At 39.3% G+C, this 23,778-nt stretch overlaps 1 protein-coding gene across 1 annotated transcript in view; it reads left to right on the plus strand.

Annotated features, from left to right (window-relative positions):
- ATXN10 (ataxin 10) overlaps positions 1 to 23,778 on the plus strand; it is a 187,307-nt gene that overhangs the window by 53,350 nt on the left and 110,179 nt on the right. Inside the window, exons 7-9 of the mRNA XM_010366867.2 lie at positions 6,623 to 6,788; positions 16,124 to 16,232; positions 17,748 to 17,917. Coding sequence (XP_010365169.2) covers positions 6,623 to 6,788; positions 16,124 to 16,232; positions 17,748 to 17,917 — 445 coding nt within the window. The remainder of the gene's footprint in view (positions 1 to 6,622; positions 6,789 to 16,123; positions 16,233 to 17,747; positions 17,918 to 23,778) is intronic.

Consider the following 23,778-nt stretch of genomic DNA (forward strand, 5'->3'; position numbering starts at 1 on the left):
GGCATCTGCTGGGCCAGGGAGAAGTTGAGCCAGAGGAGGCTGCCTGTGTGTCATTGTGTAAGGAAGGCAGCGTGTGCTTCTACTTCCCTTTAGCACTTGCAGATCTCCCTGCACTTCATCCACTTGGACACCGGAGTCTCCTGTTGCTGCTGAACAACTTTGATTTCCACCACCTGGGGGCCCACCCTTCCTATCCTCACTCAGGACTGCCCGTTTGGGATCTGCCCCTAATTCAGGATCTGTACTATTGTTTGATTCTTTTCTTCAGTTGTAACCCATCTGTTTTCTTTCTAATTTCTCCACATCACTATCTGTGGATACCTTAACACTCACAAATCTGATACAATTATTTTCTTCTATTTCATTACCTATTCAAATAATAGTGAACTAGGTGCCAAATTCCCTGAAGCCAGGGATCCCGACTTCTTATACTTAGCAATAACTGCTACATTATGTAATCCGATTTAAAAGGAATATATTTAGAGCAGGCATTTGGGCCACACGGAATAGGTGGCCTCTTTCTTAGCATTCCTTGAAAATCTTGTGTGTGTGTGTGTGTGCGCGGCGCACGCGTGTGTGTGTGTGTGTATATGTAGATAGATCTACTTGATAGAGAGAGAGATATATAGATAGATAGATAGGCTATCTATTTTATATAGACAACATTTCAGTAGCTTTTGGGGGTACATATGGTTTTTGGTTACATGGATGAGTTGTATAGTGGTGAAGTCGGCGATTTTAGTGCATCTGTCACCTGAGTAGTGTATATTATACCTGATATGTAGTTTTTATTCCTTACCCTCCTCCTAACTTCCCGCCTTCTGGGTCTCCATTGTCCATTATATTACTCTGTACGTCTTTGCGTACCCATAGCTTAGCTCCCACTTATAAGTGAGAACATACGGTATTTGATTTTTCCATTTCTGAGTTCTTCACTTAGAATAATGGCCTCCAACTGGGCGTGGAGGCACATACCTGTAATCCCAGCACTTTGGGAAGCGGAGGAAGTCAGATCACTTGAGACCAAGAGTTTGAGACTAGCCTGGCCAACATGGAGAAAACCCGTCTCTACTGGAGATACAAAAATTAGCCGGGCATGGTGGCGCATGCCTGTAATCCCAGCTACTCAGGGAGGCTGAGGCATGAGAATCGCTTGAACCTGGGAGGTGGAGGTTGCAGCGAGCTGAGATCACGCTACTGCACTCCAGCCTGGGTGATAGAGTGAGACCCTGTCTCTGGAAAAAAAAAAAAAAAAAAAAAGGGCTTCCAGCTCCATCCACATTGCTGCATAAGACATTATTTCCTTCTTTTTATGGCTGAGTAGTATTCCATTGTATATATAGATCACACTTTCTTTGTTCATTCATCAGTTGATGGGTGCTTAGGTTGGTTCTATATCTTTGCAGTTGTGAATTGTTCTGCGATCAACATATGCATGCAGATGTCTTTTCCTTTGGGTAGATACCCAGCAGTGGGATTGCTGGACTGAATGGTAGTTCTACTTGTGGTTTTTTGACAAGTCCCCATACTATTTTCCATAAAGGTTGTACTATTTTACATTCCCCCCAGCATTGTATGTGTGTTCCTTTTTCACTACATCCATGGCAACATCTGTTATTTTTTTGACTTTTTAGTAATGGCCACTCTGGCAGGGTCAGGTGGCATCTCACTGTGGTTTGATTTGCATTTCCCTGATGATGAGTGATGTTGAGCATTTTCTCATGTTTGTTGGCCATTTGTAGATCTTCTCTTGAGAAATGTCCATTCATGTCATTTGCTCACTTTTTGATGGAATTGTTTGTTTTTTTCTTACTTGCTTGAGTTCCTTGTAGACTGTGGATGTTAGTTCTTTGTCAGATGCATAGTTGCAAATGTTTTCTCCCATTCTGTTGGTTGTCTGTTTACTCTGATGATTATTTCTTCTGCTGTGCAGAAGCAATAAATGAGACTAGGTCTCATTTATTTAGTTTTTGTTCCATTTGCTTTTGGGATCTTAGTAATACATGCTTTGCCTTTGGCAACGTCATAAAGTTTTTCCTAGGTTTTCTCCTGGAATTTTTATGGTTTCTGGTCTTAGATTTAAACCTTCGATCCATCTCAAGTTGATTTTTGTATATGGTGAGAGATCTAGTTTCATTTTTCTGCCTGTGGCTATTTAGTTTTCCCAGAACCATTTATTGAATAGGAGGTTCTTTCCCCAGTTTCTGTTTTTGTATGCTTTTATGGAAGGTCAGTTGATGGTAAGTATTTGGCCTTATTTCTGGTTTCTTTATTCTGTTCTGTTGGTCTGTGTATCTAGCTTTGTATCAGTACAATCCTGTTTCGGTTACTATAGCCTTGTAATATAACTTGAAGTTGGGGTGACGTGATGCCTTAGAATTGTTCTTTTTGCTTAAGATTGCTTTGGCTATTCGGGCTCTTTTTGGGTTCCATATGAATTTTAGGACTATTTTTTCTAATGGTATGAAAAATGATGTTGGTGTTTTCATAGGAATTGCATTGAATCTATATATTGCTTTGGGCATATGGTCATTTTAATAGTATTGGTTCTTCTAATCCATGAGCATGGGATGTATTTCCATTTGTTTGTGTCATCTGTGATTTCTTTCAGCTATGTTTTATAATTTTCCTTGTAGAGATCTTTCACCTTCTTGGTTAAGTACATTTCCAGGCATTTGATTTTTTTTTTCTTTTTTTTTTTTACAGCCATTTTAAAAGGGACTGTGTTCTTGATTTCTCAGCTTAGTGGTTGTTGATGTGTAGCAGTGCTACTGATTTGTGTACATTGATTTTTTTACCTGAGACTTCACTGAATTCGTTGATCAAATCTAGGAGTCTTTTGGTAAAGTCTTTAGGGTTTTCTAGGTATATGATCGTATCATCGGCAAACAGAGATAGTTTGCCTTCCTCTTTCCCAGTTTGGGTGCCCTTTGTTTATTTCTCTTTCCTGATTATTCTGGCTAGAACTTCCAGTACTCTACTGAATAGAAGTGGTGAAAGTGGACATCCTTGTCTTGTTCCACCTCTTAGGGGCAGTGCTTTCATCTTTTCCCCATTAAGTATGAGGTTGGCTATGGGTTTGTCATGTGTGGCTTTTATTATTTTGAGGTATGTTCTTTCTGTGCCTAAATTTTTATCATAAAGGGATGCTGGATTTTGTTGAATGTTTTTTCTGTGTCTATTGAGATGATCATATGGTTTTTGTTTGTAATTTTGTTTATGTGATGAATCACATTTACTTGGGTATGTTGAACCATCCCTACATCCTAAGATGAAACCCACTTGATCATGGTGAATTATCTTTTTGCTGTGCTGATGGATTCAGTTTTTTAGTATTTTGTTGAGGATTTTTGCATCTGATGTTCATCAGGGATATTGGTCTGTAGTTTTCTTTTTTTGTTATGTCCTTGCCTGCTTTTGGTATCAGAGTGACACTGGCGTAATAGAATGAGTCAGGTAAGAGTTAGGTAGGGTTCTCTCTTTCTTAACCTTTTGGAATAGCTTCAGTATGATTGGTGCCAATTCTTTGAATGTCTGGCGGAATTTGGCCATGTATCCATCTGGCCCTAGTCTTTTTGTGTTTTGACAATTTTTGTTATTATCGATTCAGTCTCACTGGTTGTTACTGGTCTGTTCAGACCTCCTATTTCTTTCTGATTCAAGCTAGGAGGGTTGTATATTTCCAGAGGTTTGTTCATTTCCTCTAAATTTTCTTGTTTGTTTGCACAGAGGTGTTCATAGTGTCTTAAATGGTCTTTTGTATTTCTGTGGTGCCAGCCATAATGTCTCCATTTCTGTTTCTAATTGAGCTAATTTGAATTTTCTCTCTTCTTGGTTAATCTAGCTAATGATCTATCGATTTTATTTATCTTTTCAAAGAACCAACTTTTATATTTTGTATGTTGATCTTTTGTTTCAATTTCATTCAGTTCTGCTCTGATCTTTGTTACTTCTTTTCTTTTGCTAGCTTTGGGTTTGGCTTGTTCTTCTTGAGACAGGGTTGTGCTCTGCCACCCAGGCTTGTGTGCAGTGACACGATCACTGCAGCCTTGACCTTCCTGGGCTGAAGGGATCCTCCCATCTCAGCCTCCCAAGTAGCTGGGACTACAGTCACGCACCACCATGCCTGACTAATTTTTTAATATTTTGTAGAGGCAGTATTTCACCATGTTGCCCAGGCTTGTCTCAAACTTTTGTACTAAGCAGTCCTCCTGCCTCTACCGTGTAAGCCACCACACCTGGCCTAGTTGGCTCTTGTTTCTCTAGTTCTTTGAGGTATGATGTTAGATTGTCAGTTTTTGATCTTTCAGACTTTCTGATGTAGGCGTTTAGCACTGTAAACTTTCCTTTTAGCACTGCTTTTGCTGTATCCCAGAAGTTTTGATAACTTGTATCTCTGCTATCATTTATTTTGAAGAACTTTTAAATGTCCGTCTTGATTTCACTGTTAACCCCCAAATCATGTAGGAGCAGCTTGTTTAATTTCCATGTATCTGTATAGTTTTGAGGGTTCCTTTTGGAATTGATTTCTAGTTTTATTCTATTGTGGTCTGAGAAGATACTTGATATAGTTCTATCGATCGATCGATCTATCTATTTATTTATTTGAGACTGAGTCTCGCTCTGTTGCCCAGGCTGGGGTGCAGTGGCACGATCTTAGCTTACTGCAACCTCTGCCTCCTGGATTCAAGCAATTCTCCTGCCTCAGCCTCCCGAGTAGCTGAAGTACAGGCCCCTGCCACCACGGCAGGCTAGTTGTTTTTGTATTTTTAGTTGAGATGGGGTTTCACCATGTTGGCCAGGCTGGTCTTGAATGCCTGATCTCACGTGGTCTGCCCTTCTTGGCCTCCTAAAGTGCTGGGATTTCAGGTGTGAGCCACCACACCCGGCCAATATATTTTGATTTTGAAAAAATTTATTGAGACTTGCTTTGTGGCCTGTCATGTGGTCTATCTTTTCTTAGGTCTAGTAATTGTTTTGTGAATCTGGGAGCTTCAGAGTTAGGTGCATATATATTTAGAATTGTAATATCTTTTGTTGTATCGATACCTTTATCATCATCCTTTGTGTTTTTTTACTATTGTTGCTTTAAAGTCTATTTTATATTACATAAGAAGAGCTATTCTGCTCGCTTTTGGTTTCCATTTGCATGAAATATCTTTTTCTACCACCTTTAGTTTGATTCTGTAAGACTCCTTATGTTTCAGGTGAGTCTCTTGAAGACAGCAGATATTTGGTTTGTGATTTTTTTAAATCCATTCTGCCCAGTGTATCTTGTACGTGGAGCGTTTATATGATTTATATTCAATGTTTTCACTGAGATGTGAGGTGCTGCTCCATCCAGTTGATTGCTACCTGGGTATTTTGTGTTCCCCATTGTGTTTCATAGGTGCTGTGCATTTCTGTACTTTCAAGAGGTTCTATTCTGATGACTGTTGAGTTTTTATTTCAAGCTTTAGAACTTTTAGCCTCAATTTATTTTTAAAGATTATATATAAATAAGGGAAAACAGAAATTCTCTAATCCTGTGCTCAACTGAGTGAACTGTGTATTTGTTTTATTTTGGATTAATTATTGCCACAAGAAATCTGAGGTTTTAGGAGTTTTGAAAATTGCTAAGGTCTGTAGGTGATTTTTCCAGACTGATGATATTTCCCATCATTTGGCCACAGTACAGGAAGCGTTTGGTATAGTTTTATTTCTTACTTGAAGCAGTAAATAATTTAAATTTTTCTCTTGGTAAGAAGTGTTCCATGCCTAATTTGAATGTATTTACCCTTATTTGCTAATAAGCAGCTTAGATATTCATACCCTTTCTTCTATAGAAATGAGAATTATACATATAATCCCAAATCAAAATATAATTTTGAACCAATGTCCTAATTGATTTATGCTAGACAGATTGACCTATGTGTGATTCATTTTTCCTAGGAGAAGGAAAGAGGTGGTTGAAAAGAAATATTTATTTGGTAATTTATATATTGATGTAAAAATGGCACAGTCTTGGTCTTCAGATTTGTGTTTCTGTAAACTAAAACAAATAGTAAAGTTTCATAATAAAGACTATCAAATGAGTGGTTAAAGCACCTGGCTCAGGGCACAGATTGAATCCTAGCTTAGACTCTCAGTGGTTTTGTGACACTGGACAAGTGAATTAACCTCACCAACCCTTATTTACCCACCTTTAATGTGAAACTAATGACAGTACCTGCCTCATGGAGTTTTTGTGAGGACTAAATGTGTAAAATGCTTAGCTCTGTAGAAAATAGTGAATAAATGTTAGCCCATTTCACTTTGCTGTTCCTTGTATCGTAGATGTATTCATACAAAAAACTGAGCATTTCTAAAATGTTGAATTATTTTCACGTTGAAAGTAATGGACATAAAAGGTGCATTAAGCAATTCTAGTTTCTGTGGCCAAGACACGTCAGAGAAACTAAGAATTTAAAAAATAGGTGATTGATGAAGATTAACTTTATTCATGTTTTTCCTAGCTAGACATGATAAGCAAGGTAAGGACTTTAAAATAATAACATTCCCTTAAAGTTGCTTTCCTAGGTGTTTTTAGCATTGTATAATTTAAGTCTTATAGATTCATGCAGAAATCCTTTATGTTTTACAGAGTTACACTGTTAGACCTTATGATAGCCAAGATAACGAGTGATGAGCCACTCACCACGGATGACATCCCTGTGTTTTTGCGGCATGCTGAGTTGATTGCAAGCACCTTTGTGGATCAGTGCAAGACAGTGCTCAAGTTGGCCTCTGAGGAGCCTCCTGATGATGAGGTAAGGGAGGCAGATTTCCCAATCTCGGGTAAAAGAGAATGGGCAGATTTTCTAACTCAGTCAAGTCCTCTATGAGAATTCTTTTTTAAAAGCTTTTAAAAATATTATGTAAATAATGTATCCATATATGAGAATAGTTACAAAATTTAGATAAGGGAAAACTGTGTTCTTATTCCTACCATCCGGAGTCAACGACTTAAACAAATTCTGGTTAATTTTCTAGGCAAATGACATCAGATATGTGCACACAGACATAGACATGAGCACATATGTATCTATTAAAAGTGGAGCTTTTCTGTGCCTTCCGTTTGCGGTTCCCATTTTTTCTTCAGGATGTAAGCTCTAGGAGGGCAGAAATGTTGACTGTTGTGTCCACAGTACTATGTATATGGTAGGCACTTAGCAAATATTTGCTGAATGAATAAATAAATAATACACTGGGGCCGGGCGCAGTGGCTCAAGCCTGTAATCCCAGCACTTTGGGAGGCCGAGAAGGGTGGATCACAAGGTCAGGAGATCGAGACCATCCTGGCTAACCCGGTGAGACCCCGTCTCTACTAAAAAAAATACAAAAAACTAGCCGGGCGAGGTGGCGGGCGCCTGTAGTCCCAGCTACTTGGGAGGCTGAGGCAGGAGAATGGCGTAAACCCGGGAGGTGGAGCTGGCAGTGAGCTGAGATCCGGCCACTGCACTCCAGCCTGGGCGACAGAGCGAGACTCTGTCTCAAAAAAAAACCCAAAAAAATAATACATTGTAAATGTCTTTTTAAATAAATGCCAACATAGGCTGGGCGTGGTGCCTCACACCTGTAACCCCACTTCTTTGGGAGGCCAAGGTGGGAGGATCGCTTGAGCCCAGGAATTTCAGATCACCCTGGGCAACATGGTGAAACCCCGTCTTGGCAAAAAATACAAAAATTAACTGAGCAGGGTGGCACACGCCTATAGACCCAGCTACTTGGGAGGCTGAGGTGGGAGGGTCACTTGAGCCCAGGAGGTTGAGCCATGATTGCCCCACTGCACTCCATCCTGGGTGATGGAGTGAGACCCTTGTCTCAAAAAAAAAAAAAAAAAGCCAACATAACATTTCAAGTAAAGAATTTCCTATTTATTTGTCCAAATCCCTGTAGTTGGACGTTTAGGTTGTTTTTGTGGTTTTTTGTTTTAAGACAGAACCTTGCTCTGTCGCCCAGGCTGGAGCACAGTGGCACAATCTTGACTCACTGCAACCTCTGCCTCCTGGGTTCAGTCAATTCTCCTGTCTTGGCCACCCAAATAACTGGGATTCCAGGTGTGCACCACCATGTCCAGATAATTTTTGTATTTTTGGTAGAGATGGGGTTTCAGCATATTGGCCAGGCTGGTCTTGAACTCCTGACTTCACGTGATCTGCCTGCCTCGGCCTCCCAAGGGGCTGGGATTATTGGCATGAGCCACCACATCTGGCAGTAGGTTGTTCTTATTTCTACTTATTTTAGATAATACTGTAGTACATGCCTTTATAGTTACATCTGTGCACGTTTCCACAGCTATTGTCCTAGGACATAATCTTAGAAGTGAGATTGCTATGTGTAAGGATATCGCATGTTTAAAGCTCTTAATACATACTTCCAAACTGCTTTCTAGACGGTTTGCTTCTTCTCTTCTTTATAGGAGATTCCTAGTTGTATACTGTCCTGGTTAATTATTTAAACTATTTTTTTACTCTCCTTAAGCCTACCTTAGATCATTCAGGTCTTATTTTATCAGGATGTGGAAGGGAGCTTGTGTTAATTCTCTATCCCTCCTCTTTACTTCAGAACTTGCTGGTTTTATCTATTCTCCTTTCTTCTGTGATAAAGTTAGAATTGTTCTTTCTCTGGACCACTCAGCTGTAAAAAGGATGCACTTGTGATACGACAGGGAAGAATCTCAAAAGTGTGGAGGGAGAGAAGCCAGACAGACTAGAGAACACGCTGGCTGATTCCATTTCTGTGGGATTCTGTAGCAGGCCAGATATATCGGTCATGACAGAAAATAGATCAGATGTTACCTGGATCTGGAAATGAAGGAGTGGAATTGATTGCAGGGGGACACGAGGGAACTTTCTTAATAGTAGAATGTGGCATTTAGCTGTATACCTTGACACAACTCTGTACTGTATACTTAAGATGGATTATTTCATTACATGTATATTATACCTCAATAAAGCTGATTTAAACACATTTTAATAGAAGATGATAGAGAGTTCCTTTGTATGCTGATATGAATGGTCAGGTAGAGAGGGAGTAATTGATGCTGGAATCACCATCGGCAAATGGGTGAGACTGGAGGAGAGGGATTAGAATCCAGAGTGGATACTCATCCACTGTCCACAGGTGGGAAGGTAGAGAATGTGATCCGTAGTGTTTCCCAGAGAGTAGTGTGTAATACTGTGAAATTGTTAAATCCTGTTGTAAATGCAGCTCATGGCTGTGACTGCTCGACCACTAGAGTGCATTTCCGTTTTTGTGAATATACTTTTGTTCAGGACCATTTTGGTACTGATTTTCTGTGCTTTGTCATATAGACCATGTTAGGTCTTATAATCAGGTCGTTACTTTAGTTCTCATTTTCTGTGATAGAAAAGAAAGGTCTTTATTCAGGGGCTTGCTTTTACTTTCTGGAGATAGATTTGCCTTTGTTTCCAGCAGGAGGAGCCGTGAGTCGTGCTTCAGAAAAGTTTTAAAAATTCTCTAGGAGACAGAGAAAAGACAGATCACATCTTTAAACTTTTCAAGGCACTTCTGATTAAAGGATAGGTGATTTCAGTATTGTAGTGAGAAATTCCTGAAAATACTTTTCATATTTAGGAAAACTTTTATTTTTCCTTCAGACTTTTTTTCTCTAAGATGGGAAGTATTTTTATATATTAATGGAATGGAAAATTTTAGACTGGGAACAGTGGCTCATGCCCATAATCCCAATACTTTGGGGCGCCAAGGTGTGGGAGGATTGCTTAAGCCCAGGAGTTGGAGACCAGCCTGGGCAACATAAGGAGACTCCATCTGTACAAAAAAACAAAGAATTAGCTGGGCGTGGTGGTGTGCGCCTGTGGTCCTAGCTACTGGGGAGGCTGAGGTGGGAGGCTTGCCTAAGCCCAGAAGGTTGAGGCTGCAGTGAGCTGTGATTGCGCTACTGCACTCCAGCCTCGGGAAGAGTGAGACCCTGTCTCAAAAACAAAACAAAACAAAACAAAATCATAGGCAGTTTTCTTTTGCAAAGCCAAATTAATTTACTTTTGGAAGTTTATTGAGTTATACATTTATGACTTGTGCATATTAATGTAGATATGTCATACTTTTTTTTTTTTAAAGGGGACCCCTTATGCCAGTATTTAAATATGCCAAAGACCAAGTGGTATGCTGGAGCTGGCCTGTGGTAACTTCTAAAAGTTGATTATTGAGTACTTAGAACTCTATGAGCTGATTGTTAAATTGTTAGTACCTTGAAATCATCCATGGTGGAAGTAGTTATGCCATGGAAACCAGCAAAAGCTACAAATAGGGCTTTACACCTGCCTCCTCCTCCCCAGCCATTCTTCTGCCAAACCACTGCATTTACTCATTGGTGATCTTTTTAGGAGAAGATAGATATTCAATAAAGTTCTCAATGCTATGACTGAAAAGTGAGAATGGAAACAGTTGTATTTATAGCACGTGTTTTTTAATTGATGTAATTGTTTGGCTTTAAAATCCCAAGGTTTTCTTCATATGTTTGTTTATAAAAATAGTTTTGGGTTCTCATGTTAATGTACTTATTCCTGTCTTTTGATATATTTTGTATACTTATTTCCAGTTTTTGATATATTTTTGTCAGTTCTGAATCTTGTTCACTGGTGGCAAGCCTTGCCTTTTCTCTGAAAGCTTAAAAAACATTCTTTTTAGCTTTGTATTTTCTGATACCCAGATCATACAATAATTGTCCTCAGGTTGTGGGATTTGCATTCTGTTTTAATCTTTGCAACCCCAGTTTAGGCCATACTGTAGTACCTGTTAGGCAGTAGGTATTACATATTTAGCTACATAATACATATTCTACAATAAATAGTGCATTTTTTCCACATATGAAGGGCTTAAATGTTTGTATAAGGCAAATAGTATTTGCTTTGTTGTTAAAAATTATTTAAGCTGAAGTCAGTGAAACATGAAGTTTCAGTTGGGCCTGGTGACTCAGGCCTATAATCCCAACACTTTGGGAGGCCGAAGTGGGCTGATCGCCTGAGGTCAGGAGTTTGAGACCAGCCTGACCAACATGGTGAGACCCTGTTTCTACTAAAATTACAAAAATTAGCCTGGCATGGTGGCGGACGCCTGTAATCCTAGCTACTCGGGAGGTGGAGGCAGGAGAATCGCTTGAACCCGGGAGGCGGAGGTTGCAGTGAGCCGAGATTGTGCCATTGCACTTCAGCCTGGGCGACAGAGCAAGACTCCCATCTTAAAAAAAAAAAGGTTACAAGTTTTCCCCTTTTTGCCTTTTTGTTTTCTTTTCAAAGGTATTTTTTTGTATATACACACCTATATGTTTTTTGTTTTCATTTTTTACACTATTCTTCAACTTGCTATTTTTATTTATGATATAACTTGTACATCTTTGCACTTTAGCATGTGTATATTCATTGTATGTTTCTAATGAATAATATTTATTTAATTATATAGACGTATTTATATTTATTTATTTAATTATATAGACATATCATAATTTTTTCATTTGTTCCCTGTAGACGTTTCAACTGCTTTCAGGTGGCTTTTTTTTTCTTTTAACCTTTACAAATAATGTTATAGTGAACATCCTTGTACAAATTTCGGACAAGGAAATCTGAGATTATAAATTCCTGGAGTTGAATTGCTGGGTCGAAGAATTAGGTATTTTTAAAAACTTTAGAGAGATTTCTGAATTGCACACCAGTGCAACACAAGATTGCATGAGCTGCCCTTTGCAGATCTGATTTAATTACTATTTCTCGTTAATGTTTTTCAGTGACCATTATGTTTGTTTTGCATATTAGGTTACTCTTTAAAATGCATTTATTAAAAAGCATTTTCTGGAAATTAATCTTTCTGTCATACATACAGTAAACTATTGTTCATGTAATTTTTGTTTGAATTTATTTCTGATATTCGGTTAGCCTTTTAGTCGTTTTTTGTTTGTGTTTAATCTAATTAAGGTTATCAATTTTATCCTTTTGGCCTCTGGATTTCTTTTTTTTTTTTTAAGAGCTGACAGCCAAGAAGATTTTTGTTTGTTTTTTAAGTAAATTCTCCACTTAGATTGTGGAAATATACACCTACATAGTCTAGTTCTTTCAGTACTTAGTTCTCATTTTTTATTTATCTAGAATTTATTTTTGAGCAAGGAGTGAGTTATGGATCCAAATGAATTATTTATGTCTTTTGACTATTCAAGATTATAAAATCTTTGGTGTGAGACTGACTGGGTTTGAATCTTGATTTCTTCTGTTACAGGTATATAATCTTGGAAAAGTTACTCATCCTCTCTCTGCCCTTCTTTTTCTTGAAATGGGTTATATTATTGTTATTTTTTTTTATTTTGAGATAGAGTCTTGCTCTGTTGCCCAGGCTGGAATGCAGTGGTGAGGTCTCAGCTCACTGCAACCTCCATGTCCCGGGTTCAACTGATTCTCCTGCCTCAGCCTCCTGTGTAGCTGGGATTACAGGTATCCACCACCATGCCTGGCTAATTTTTGTATTTTTAGTAGAGATGGGGTTTCGCCATGTTGGCCAGGCTGGTCTTGAACTCCTGACTTTGGGTGATCCACCTGCCTCAGGCTCCCAAAGTGCTAAGATTATAGGTGTGAGCCACCGTGCCCAGCCAGGTTGTATTTGAATATAAACATGTAATATGCCGATTGGTACAAGTTAATGTTCCCTAAATGTTATCTGTTCATTATTATTTCAGTACCATTTAGTGAATAATCTTATCCTTTCCACTAATTTTTTTTTTCTTAATTGAGACAGAGTCTCACCCTGTTGCCCAGGCTAGAGTGTAGTGGTGCAATCATAGCTTGCTATATTCTCCAGCTCCTGGGCTTGAGGATCCTCCCACCTACCTGTATCATATCCTAAATTCTTTTATTTAATTGGACAATTACTGGTTCCCTCCAAACAAATTGGAGGGAACCAGTAAGATGTTAACAGCTAGAGAAGGGAGAATTCAGAGAGATATTTGTTTATATGCCATAAAGAAACGCTGAAACGAACATACAAATAAATGCAAAAACTCATCTATGGAGAAAGGAGTTGCAGTCCAGGCAGATATAACTAATTTGCATTTTAATGGACAGGAATAATTCTGTAGTAATATAAGTTTTCTGTAACTTAGAAAGCTGTAAAATTGCTCAAAGATACTAAATGACAGTGTTAACTGAGACAGGTGAGATAGGAGACTAATCTTTTTTGCTCACTTCAAAATCTTTCACAATATTCCCTTCATTTGCTTGTCTTTTTTTTTTTTTTGCACTAGTGCCTGATTTAATTAATATTAGTTTCATAAGACTTTTAAATATCTGGAAGGGCATTTTACTCATTAATCTTATTTTTTAAGAGAGTAAATTTTCCTGGCTGTTTTTTCATTACTAATTTCCAGATGCTCATTAAAAACACTTCATTAATAAAATGATTTTAATGACTAAAATTGGGGATGTGTTAGGTGGGGATAGATTAATTTTCTTTTCGGTTTATTTTAGTTAATATCATAGAATTTAAGAGCTGAAAGGAGACTTCCAGTTCATCTCTTCCAACCTCTAATTTTGTTCCTGTCGTTTTAACATGGAAAATTTCAAACATAGACTAAGAAGAAAGTGTACTTAAACTCCATCTGCCATCCCCTGGCTTCAGCAGCTTCCCCTTCATCACCATTCTTCTTTCCTCCACAGTTCCACTCGTTCTTATGCCAGTTGCCGTGGACTGATTCAAAGCTCCAACATATTTCATCAGTTACTCTAAAAGATAAGGAGTCTTCAGACACAAGTATAATACGATGAGAACATCTAAAATAACTAATAATAACATGTATTATCAAATAAATAGTATTCAGATTTCCCCCATTGTCTAATAATCTTTTTCAAGTTTGTTTTGTTGAAACAGCATAAAGAGAAGGGCTGTATGTTGCAACTGATTGACGTAACTTTACTCTAGTGTATAGGTTCCCCTTCCCTCTACTTTTTTTTCCTCTTTGCTACTTACTTGGAGAAACTGGGTTGTTTTTCCCATAGACTTTTCTACATTTCAGATTTTGATGAGTATGTCTCCAAGGTGGCACTTAACATATTCTTCTTTACCTTGCATTTCCAGTGAATGAAAATTAGTTCCAGAGGCATATTCAGATTTGGGTTAGGTTTTTTTTTTGTTTATTTTTGCAGTGGTGTTTCGTTGTTGGTGATACTATTTTCATCAAGAAGCACATGAGGCTTGGTTATCTCTTTGTGATATTAGCAGTCATTAATGATTACCTAGATCCATGAATTCTTTAGGGGTTGCAAAATGGTGGCATTTTAACATTATTGTTCATTCTTTGTTTATTAGCAGGAGTATTTTTTAAAGAGAAACTTTCCATAATCAATTCTTAGGTTCTGTGAGGTACACGGGATGAAGAAAGGCAGTATAAGTGGTTGATTGTTTTCCCCCTTGATTACCAATCTTCAGAGTAATGAGTTGGTTTTGTGGCATCATTCAAAGATGACCAGTGAGTTGGTTTTTTTGTTTTATTTTCATCAGGAAGCCATAGCTTTAAAACCACTCGCTTTGTTTTCAGTCTGCTACCATAATTCTTTCTGGTGATTAATGTGCCACCGCTGGCCAGTGGGAGCCTCATCAAGTTGTTTCTGATTCCGAATTTCTGACATGACCCTAGTGGCCTGTAATAGCATCTTTGTTATCTGCTAGGATGAGGTGTCCACGGTTACCTTTTGCATGGTCTGCCCTAGGTCTATTCTTGAAGGAGCAGTGGTATCTCAAGAAAACAATCTGGGCAACTACGCCTTTAATAAAAGAGGTTGTTGAAGCTTTGTGAAATTGATGGACTTGGTCAAGACTCGTTTTAACATGGTACTAACTTTAGACTTTTGATCGAGATTTTTCCCCTTTAACTCTTTAGCAAAAGAAGGCTGTGATATAAAATTAAAGATCCAAGACATTAAAAATATGTGTTGTTTCTTGCTATTTATTTTGAGATTTCAGAATACTATATTAATATATTACCTTTAAATCTCTTAATTAGAAAGCAGTAAATACACGTTTAGCATTAACAAGGAAGTAATTTGTCTTTCTTTTGAAGAATGTTCTTTTTTTTTTGGTTGTGACAGAGTCTTGCTCTATTGCCTAGGCCAGAGTCCAGTGGCATGATCTTGGCTCACTGCAACCTCTGCCTCCTGGGTTGAAATGATTCTTCTGCCTCAGCCTCCCTAGTAGCTGGGATTACAGGCGCCCGCTACCACTAATTTTTATATTTTTTTAGTGGAGACGGGATTTCACCATATTGACCAGGCTGATCTTGAACTCTTGACCTCAAGTGATCCTCTGACCTCGGCCTCCCAAAGTGACGAATGTTATCTTTATGGACTAACGTTATAATCTCTGCCACATTTTGTCAAATAATGGGTACTTTAAAAATGGGGTTCAAAATCTATACAAAAGTTACATTTAAAATTTTTATATAGACTAATGCTATGCAGTTGGTACTGGGCAGTTTCTTGGTCACGCAGTGTATTTGATAATAAATTATTTAGTAGCTATGTGAAGTAGTGTTTTCAAATAATACTGTCTTTCTGATCTACCAAGATATTGCATAGAAGTTCATATTTACTCAGAAATTATGCAAGTTCTTAAAGCCAGAGTTTTTTCAACCACAGCATTTTACAGGATTTCTGTGGACAAGAAATTAATGTATTTCATGGGCTATTTGTATCTTTAAAGTGGAATTTGCATGCTGGGAATGCTTTAAAAAGAAAGTATTTGCATAAATGTCATGTACGTAGCTAGTAATTTGGAACATTTATTCCACTGTTGGAATGTCTTTTTGCTTGAATAAGAACTTTTCTGACTCTTTGCTCCAAGAAGACACATAATGACACATAATCTTGCATTCTTGATGGCAGATGTCTGCTGTTGGTGAAAATGATGAGTCGTGTGCATATTTCATACTTCTGTTTTGTTCTTCATAGTTTTGCTTTTCTCTTTGACTTATTACAAGCACTGACTTTAAATTTATTGAAGTATTTTATTCTCTTACAGTTATTTATAACAGTTAAATCATTTCACTTAAAACATGCTTTAAAGTTATGTTTTATTTTCTTTCTAGGAGGCACTGGCTACGATTAGGCTTCTCGACGTCCTGTGCGAAATGACTGCGAATACTGAGCTGCTCGGCTATCTGCAGGTTTTCCCTGGCTTGCTGGAAAGAGTGATTGGTGAGTGAAATATCACACATTGTATTTTTAGCTAAGAAATCTTTGGCTTGTCATACTGTCATGTAAATCCAAATACAAATCCTTAATTTTCAGTGTACTTTTGGGAATTTTGTGAATCTATTTTATTGAGAGGAATCACAGTGTTGTAGCAGTTCAGACGGGCCAGATAAACCTGAGCCCACATGGTTGTTCAGCCACTTCCCTTCTGTTTAACTGAAGATTCCTTCTCAGTAATATGAGGATAACAATGCCTGTAGATGCACATGGTAGATGTTTCATCAGTATAGGATGTGAAGAAGATGATGGGGCAGGGGAGGTTTGCAATGATGATTGTGTTTTATATTACTATAGCTTTGCAAAATGTGACAGTAAATTTTTCCCATTTACATTTAGTGAACACATAGAATGGTGTTTTGTACACATTATATATACAAATTTTATGAGAAAGTGGTTTTAAACAAGAAACCATTGTTAAAAGTATTACCAACCTTGCTAAAAAGCTGTTTGCAAAATAATTGAAGTAGAACCTGTTCCTTGTGGCTGGCTATGCTTAGGTTTGCTATGCATTATTTGCATTTTTTTCCTTTAAAAAGATGATACTTACTCTGGAGACCAGTGTACTGAGAACGATGACTTTGCGTCTAGCAGGATAGATGAGCTAGCAGTGAGCTGTGGAGGAAGATCCTTAGAATTCCTCATCAGTGTTGTATTTTGAGTACAGTGCTTTTAGTGATAATTTGAATAAAACACCGTGAACCTGGGACACTGAGTGATTATGGAAAGAGCCTGAGTTTGGAGCCAGGCTCGATGTGGGTTGCCATCCCAGCTCTGCACTTTTCTGAGCCTGTTGTTTTCTTCATTATAACATTGGGGAAGGGATACTTTCCTGTATAGGTTTGTTGAGAGGGTTAAATGCGGAAACACTGAAATGCAGTTCCTGGAAGATTGTCTGTTTTCATTGGCTGCCTGGAGGTGCTCATAGAGTAGAGCAGTAGTAAGTTCTTTCTCCTGAATGTAGCTGGAGTGAAGTATGGAGAACACATGCTGGCTTCTGATGATTTGGCCAGTCGGATGAGGGAAAAATAAGCACTCTTCTTGGTTTCTGTCATATGCATCATTATGGATAGATATTGGGTTTTAGACTTCACTGACTGAAGTTATTAGAAGAGTTCTTTCATCAAGAAGTTGAGATTGGAAACCTTTTTGTAAGAAAGGTGCTAGTAAACTTTTAGCTAACTTTTCTTTGTAGATAAATAGAAACTCTGAGTTGGGGTAGTCATTATGGCTTATCTCCCCAAAACTAGAGTCACAAAATTTAAAGCAAAGGCAGAAGAGCCTTTTAATCCTTATTTAAAGCAAAGGCAGAAGAGCTTTGTAATCATTATTTAAATAAAGCTTTCTGTGCTCTACCTTTAGTCTATTAAAATAAATTAGATTTGGTTATAGAAAACTATTAGTACAAAATACTAAAAGTTACTTTTCTGTGGAAAATGAAGTTTACTCTTTTGGTTATAGATCTTTTACGGGTGATTCATGTAACTGGAAGGGAAACCACAAACATCTTCAGTAATTGTGGTTGCGTGAGAGCAGAAGGTGACATCTCCAATGTGGCCGAGGGATTTAAGTCTCATCTTATTCGTCTGATTGGAAATCTGTGTTACAAGAATAAAGATAACCAAGACAAGGTAAGAGGACTTCTTAGTATGTATTATACTACATGTATAGCTTCGTTTAGAATATAGTCTTTGGCAGACATTCACTCTTTTGGAGTGAAAACCTAAGGTGCTAGGAAGTAGCTTGGATAGAGAGATGTATATTTTATATGTATACACACACACACCCCTACGTATACATACACATATGTGTATGTATATGTATATGTTAACATATAGGCTCTTTGGAGCCTGGACAAATTTCTAACACACAGTAGATATTTAATAGACACTAATTATTATTGCCTATTAAGAAAAAACAAAGCTTAGATCTATATCCTATGTTTATGGACGATAGCATCGTAAGCCTTTTCTTCTAGGTGTTTTAAAATGGATATAAAAGGAATATAATATTGAAGTATGAAGTCTTTGAGGACCTAATAGGCTGCTTTTAGAAACCTCTTATGTGCAGAACAGCTTAAAGGTAATTATATCGAGAATGTGAGAGAATGGTAAGAAAGATCTCAGGGCAATTGGACCATATGCTTCAGATTGATCTCACCTTTCTGTATTTTTCTGGAGTTTTACTTTGGGTGGCATTTGATTTGCTTAGTTAAATATTAATTAAATTTGTGCCAGATTATATTTTTCTAAGATGGTGGCAGAATGTCTTGCATTGTACATGTGTTTCTTTGCAGTATGATTTTGCCACTCCTCTGCCAACGGTTGGCATCTGTTTCTCCATCCACTTGAATCTGGGCAGGCCCTGTGGCTGCTGTGAGCAATCAAATATGTGATCCTATACTATTTCTAGCATAGCCCGTAACTGGTCTAGCTGATTCTATTTCTGGCTTCTTAGAAGCCAGTCACCATGTAAGAAGTATAGATTCCCAGATAGCACCTTGCTGTGAGCTGCCGAATACACATGGAAAAGCCCTGGAAGATAAGATACAATGAGGAGGAGAGAGGAAAAGCCTAGTGACTGAGCACCAAGGCATGAGATGTGGGTGAGAAGCCACCTTGGGAGTAGATCCATTCTCAGTTTCTTACTTGCCCAGCTGATGCCACATAGATCAGGGCCCCCTACTGGGCAAAGCTCTTTCTGAATTTATGACCTATAGTATTATGAGAAAAAGTGAAAAGTAGGGAAAACAAATAAGTGATGTAGGTCCTGCTTCTGTTAGTAGCCCAGGAAGTTACTGTTGGACTGATCCTTCTTCAAATAGCAATTATAAACTTCGGACAAAAAATAGTGGTGTGAAGACACTCAAATTTGACACAAACGGGAATTTGACACAGATTTGACACTCAAATTTGACACTCAAATTTGACACAGATTCTGGAGTGAAATTGACACTTGGATGAAGGGAGTGACACAGTGTGTGGCAGGCAGGGCAGTGAAAAGTCTGTTACAAAATCTTCAGTCTTTCTAGCTTGAAGAATCAAAGAACAGTTTGAGGGCAACCACAGCACTGGAAAGTGAGGGGGCAATTGTGGAAAGTAGAAAACAGATCCCAAACTCTGGGTGTCAACTATCTAAATCTCTGCTAATGCCTGAATCACACGTCTGGGGCAGGCTCCAAGCAGCTAAGCTAAGGTTGAAATAATTGTATTGAGATTTGAGCTCCCACCCTAGAGTTTATAGTGTAAGTCCAACTTACACTGTAGTTAATTGATAATTGCCCTCTAAAAAAAAACCAACACTCTTTAGAGGAATATAATATAATCCAGAATTGCTACAGCATAATATATCCTGTAATGTCCAGGGTACAGTTTAAAACTACTTGATGTTCAGGAAAATGTGACCTGTTCTCAATTGAAAAGATAATCAGCAGAGACTGACTGTGAGAGGACTCAGATACTGGGCTTAGCAGACAAGGATTTTAAAGTAGCAAATGTAACCATGCTCAAGGATGTAAAGGAAATACACTTCATAGGAGTGGAAAGATGGGATATCTCAGCAGAGAAATAGAAACTATAAGAAAGAACCAAATGGAAATTCTAGAACTGAAAAATATAGTATCTAAAATTAAAAAAAAAATACCAAATGTGCTTAACCTCAAGAAAGATCACAGAGGGAGGAGACAGTACACTTTAAGATACATCATTAGAAATCATCTAGTCTGAAAACCAAAGGCAGGGAGAAGGACTGAAAATAAAATGGCCACTTTAAGATGCTAAATGTTGAGGTAATTTGTTACGTAGCCATTGATAACTGGAATAATTCCTGTGAGACATGGCACAGAACCAAATGCTAGACAACTTGCACTTTTAGTATATGGGTGCACCATTTTGGCAATCCTCATCTTCAGGAGAGTGAGACTACTAATTCCCCCTTGGGAAATTACTGGACTGATTTTTGCAAAAGAAAGTTGATAGAGAATAAAACACTTTACCTTTTTAATGACCAGGACTGCCTTTCTTGAGCACAAAAGAGGTGGTTTTTCTTGTGTTTAACTATTCTTTTGTTGCTAATTTGGACTGGCCTCTTATAGGAACAAAATGTAGTAACCCTTAAAAGGCTTGTGAAATAACTCACTGAAGTCAGGATCAGATTGCACCATAAGTAAATATGGAGTGTGCCCAAGTGCTGCTGTGTAGAGGTCACTGGGGCGCACAGGAAGTCGATGCTGTGTCCTGTCACTTGTGCAGTTGCTAATAGCACTGCTGATTTCTCAGCAAACAGTTTAGAGGGTATGAAGGAGTTCATTCTTTGAGTATCAACTCAAATGCCTCTGTTTCTCCCAGTTTCTTACCTGTGTCAACAAAAGGCCTGAACCTGAAAGCATTACCTCTGGGATTTTTTTCCTCCTTCCAAAGACTGACACAACACCGAAATCTTATTCTGGATGTGCTGGAGTCTTCTTTTTTCTTGTAGCCGAGTCATGGTTCCAGCTGGGTGTTACAGATACTTGCCTTGCTCATTGTTGCCTCAAGGGATAGAGTTCACTAGTACTCAGATGACTTTGGTTATAGTTTTGGGAAAATGGAATGGATGGTTATGTAGCAGGTCCTTATCACGGGACCAGTAATTCTCAGTGTTTTGTCTTGATGGGTTGTCTCACTTCTAACCCCTCTAGGGCTTTAAGGGAAATTTGGCTCTGTCTCTGCTCCAAGACTAAAGATCTGAGTTGGGAGAGATTCGTAGCATCTAGCCTAATTTGGGTTCCTCCTTTACCCAGAAGACAAAAGGGACTGATGATTTATTGTTTAGTGTTTACTATGTCCTGGCATTGTGCTTAGTGAATTACATGTATTACCAACTTTAATCTTTGTATCAGCCTTGCAAAGCAGGTTCTGGTAACCACATTTTAAGGAGAGGCCATCCAGTTAGTGAGGTGCAGAGCCCAGGGTAGAATTTAGATTTGTTTGCCTATTGAGTTCCCAGGCCTATGCTTACTTCCCTGCACAATGGTGAGAACTTTTCAAAAGGTTGGAGAAAAGGGTTTAAAATAGACTTCCTGAGGGACTTCAGGCTGGAGGCTGGTCAGTCTGGGTCTCCTAGGTCAGCCAGGCTCCTTCGACTCCCTCCGGGTTGAAGTCTGGAGCTCTGGGGGTCCTCGCATCCTTGTTTCTGATTTCACCCATTCATCAAATACGAATGTTCCCAGCCTTAGGGATCCTTTGGTGGGTAAGTCAGGCAAGGTATTAATATCTTCTGTGAAGCTTCCATTCTGACAGCATCTGGGGACCGTGCTTGCCTCTTTGAATCAGAATCTCAAAACTAGTCATGACACAAATTTTCCTAAAATCTTTGTGCACTGCCTGAGTCCTCTGAATTTTGAGTAAGAGTCTTTTAAGCCCAGCTGTGTCTGTGTTGTCTGTGTAACTTCATCCATTGCAGTGAGTATGGTGCCCACCTGCTGGATGGCCCCCTTATACTCTTGTGGCCCTTTCCATTTTCTGGAGCTCTTTCATCTGCTTGAGTTTGTTGGAGCCTTATGATACCTCTGTGGAAAGGGCTGAAAAGATATTTCCACCATCATTTTCTAAATGAAGAAACCCAAGGCCCAGAGACCAAGTGTGATTTAACTCAGCTAGCACTTGCTGAGTGAGAATTGCCATGTGCTGCATACTCTGGAGAAGACAGTCACTTTAGTGGTGGAATGACACATGTGCACTAGAAGCTGTAGCAAAAGTTCGTGTGGTGAGGCTTGTCAGAGAGGAACAGGGGGGTGATGTGTCCTCTGGGCTGGCTGTGCCAGGAGCATTTCTCTCTAAGGACAGGCACTGGACTGCCAGGAGCATGGTATCAATTGGAAGGGTGGTCATCTTTTTTTTTTTTTGAGACGGAGTCTCGCTCTGCCGCCCAGGCTGGAGTGCAGTGGCCGGATCTCAGCTCACTGCCAGCTCCGCCTCCTGGGTTCTCGCCATTCTCCTGCCTCAGCCTCCCGAGTAGCTGGGACTATAGGCTCCTGCCACCTTGCCCGGCTAGTTTTTTGTATTTTTTAGTAGAGACGGGGTTTCACTGTGTTAGCCAGGATGGTCTCGATCTCCTGACCTCGTGATCTGCCCGTCTCGGCCTCCCAAAGTGCTGGGAAGGGTGGTCATCTTTCTTTGAGATATTTGTCTTTGGGCAAGATTTAAGAGAATCAAGGTACCTAAGGTACCTGGCCTCAGATTGGAAATCTGCACAGAAATGTATTTTACCCCAAATTCTCATGAGTCTTTAATGCTTAAGTCTGTACATGTGATAGATGTAGTGTTTCCTGAATTGTGAAGGAATTGCTAGGCTTCCCTTTACCACGTCATGGTAGGGAGGTGTCAGATCCTTACTGACTTTTATTCTTACCTTGTTTTTTTGTTCTCAACTTGTGTAGTATTTCCTTGATACAACTGTAGTGATTAGTTTACGTCTGAACTTTTGTGGACCTAAATGGAGATTCTGTTTTGGTTTCTATTGTAAGAAGCACAAAGATACTAATGCTGAAAACATGAAGAAAACATTCTTCAGCTTCTTCTTTGTTAGAATAAGGAATGTGTGGTTTACCTTTTTCTTCCCCATTCTTCTTTTCTTCACTATTGTCATAACCTCTTTAAGTTAATCTTTATTAGAAGAAAACCCAAACATTTTTATTTCATAAAGCTAAATGCATTTTTCAAATCAGACAGACAGATGATCTAGTTTATCTGCCTTCCGCCCGCCAAGGAAATTTTATTGACTAGGATGGGCCATATGTCCATTCTGCTAAAGGTTATGGAAATGCTGTTCAGTTTCTCCTCCTCCTCCTCCTCCTCCTCCTCCTCCTCCTTCCTCCTTCCTCCTTCTCCTTCCTCTTTCTCCTTCCTCCTCCTCCTTCCTCCTCCTCCTCCCTCCTCCTCCTTCCTCCTCCTCCTTCCTCCTCCTCTTCCTCCTTCCTCCTCTCTTCCTCATCCTCCTCCTTCCTCCTCTCCTTCCTCCTTCCTCCTTCGTCCTCCTCCTCTCCTCCTCCTCCTTCCTCCTCCTCTCCTTCCTCCTTCCTCCTTCCTCCTCCTCCTTCCTCCTCCTCCTTCCTCCTCCTTCCTCCTCCTTCCTCCTCCTTCCTCCTCCTTCCTCCTCCTCCTTCCTCCTCCTCCTCCTCCTCCTCCTCCTTCTCCTCCTCCTTCCTTCTCTCCCTCCTTCCTTCTCCTCCCCTTCTTCCCCCACTGCCTCCTCCTTCCCTCCTCCTCCTCCTTCCTCCTCCTTCCTCCTCCTTCCTCCTCCTCCTCCCTCCTCCTTCCTCCTCCTCCTTCCTCTTCCTCCTTCCTCCTCCTCCTCCTCCTCCTTCCTCTCCTCCTTCCTCCTCCTCCTTCTTCCTCCTCCTCCTTCCTCCTCCTCCTTCCTCCTCCTCCTTCCTCCTCCTTCCTCCTCCTTCCTCCTCCTTCCTCCTCCTTCCTCCTCCTCCCTCCTCCTTCCTCCTCCTCCTCCTTCCTCT

Source organism: Rhinopithecus roxellana, chromosome 13 (assembly GCF_007565055.1).
Source record: "Rhinopithecus roxellana isolate Shanxi Qingling chromosome 13, ASM756505v1, whole genome shotgun sequence".
In the NCBI taxonomy this organism is placed as follows: Eukaryota; Metazoa; Chordata; class Mammalia; order Primates; family Cercopithecidae; genus Rhinopithecus; species Rhinopithecus roxellana.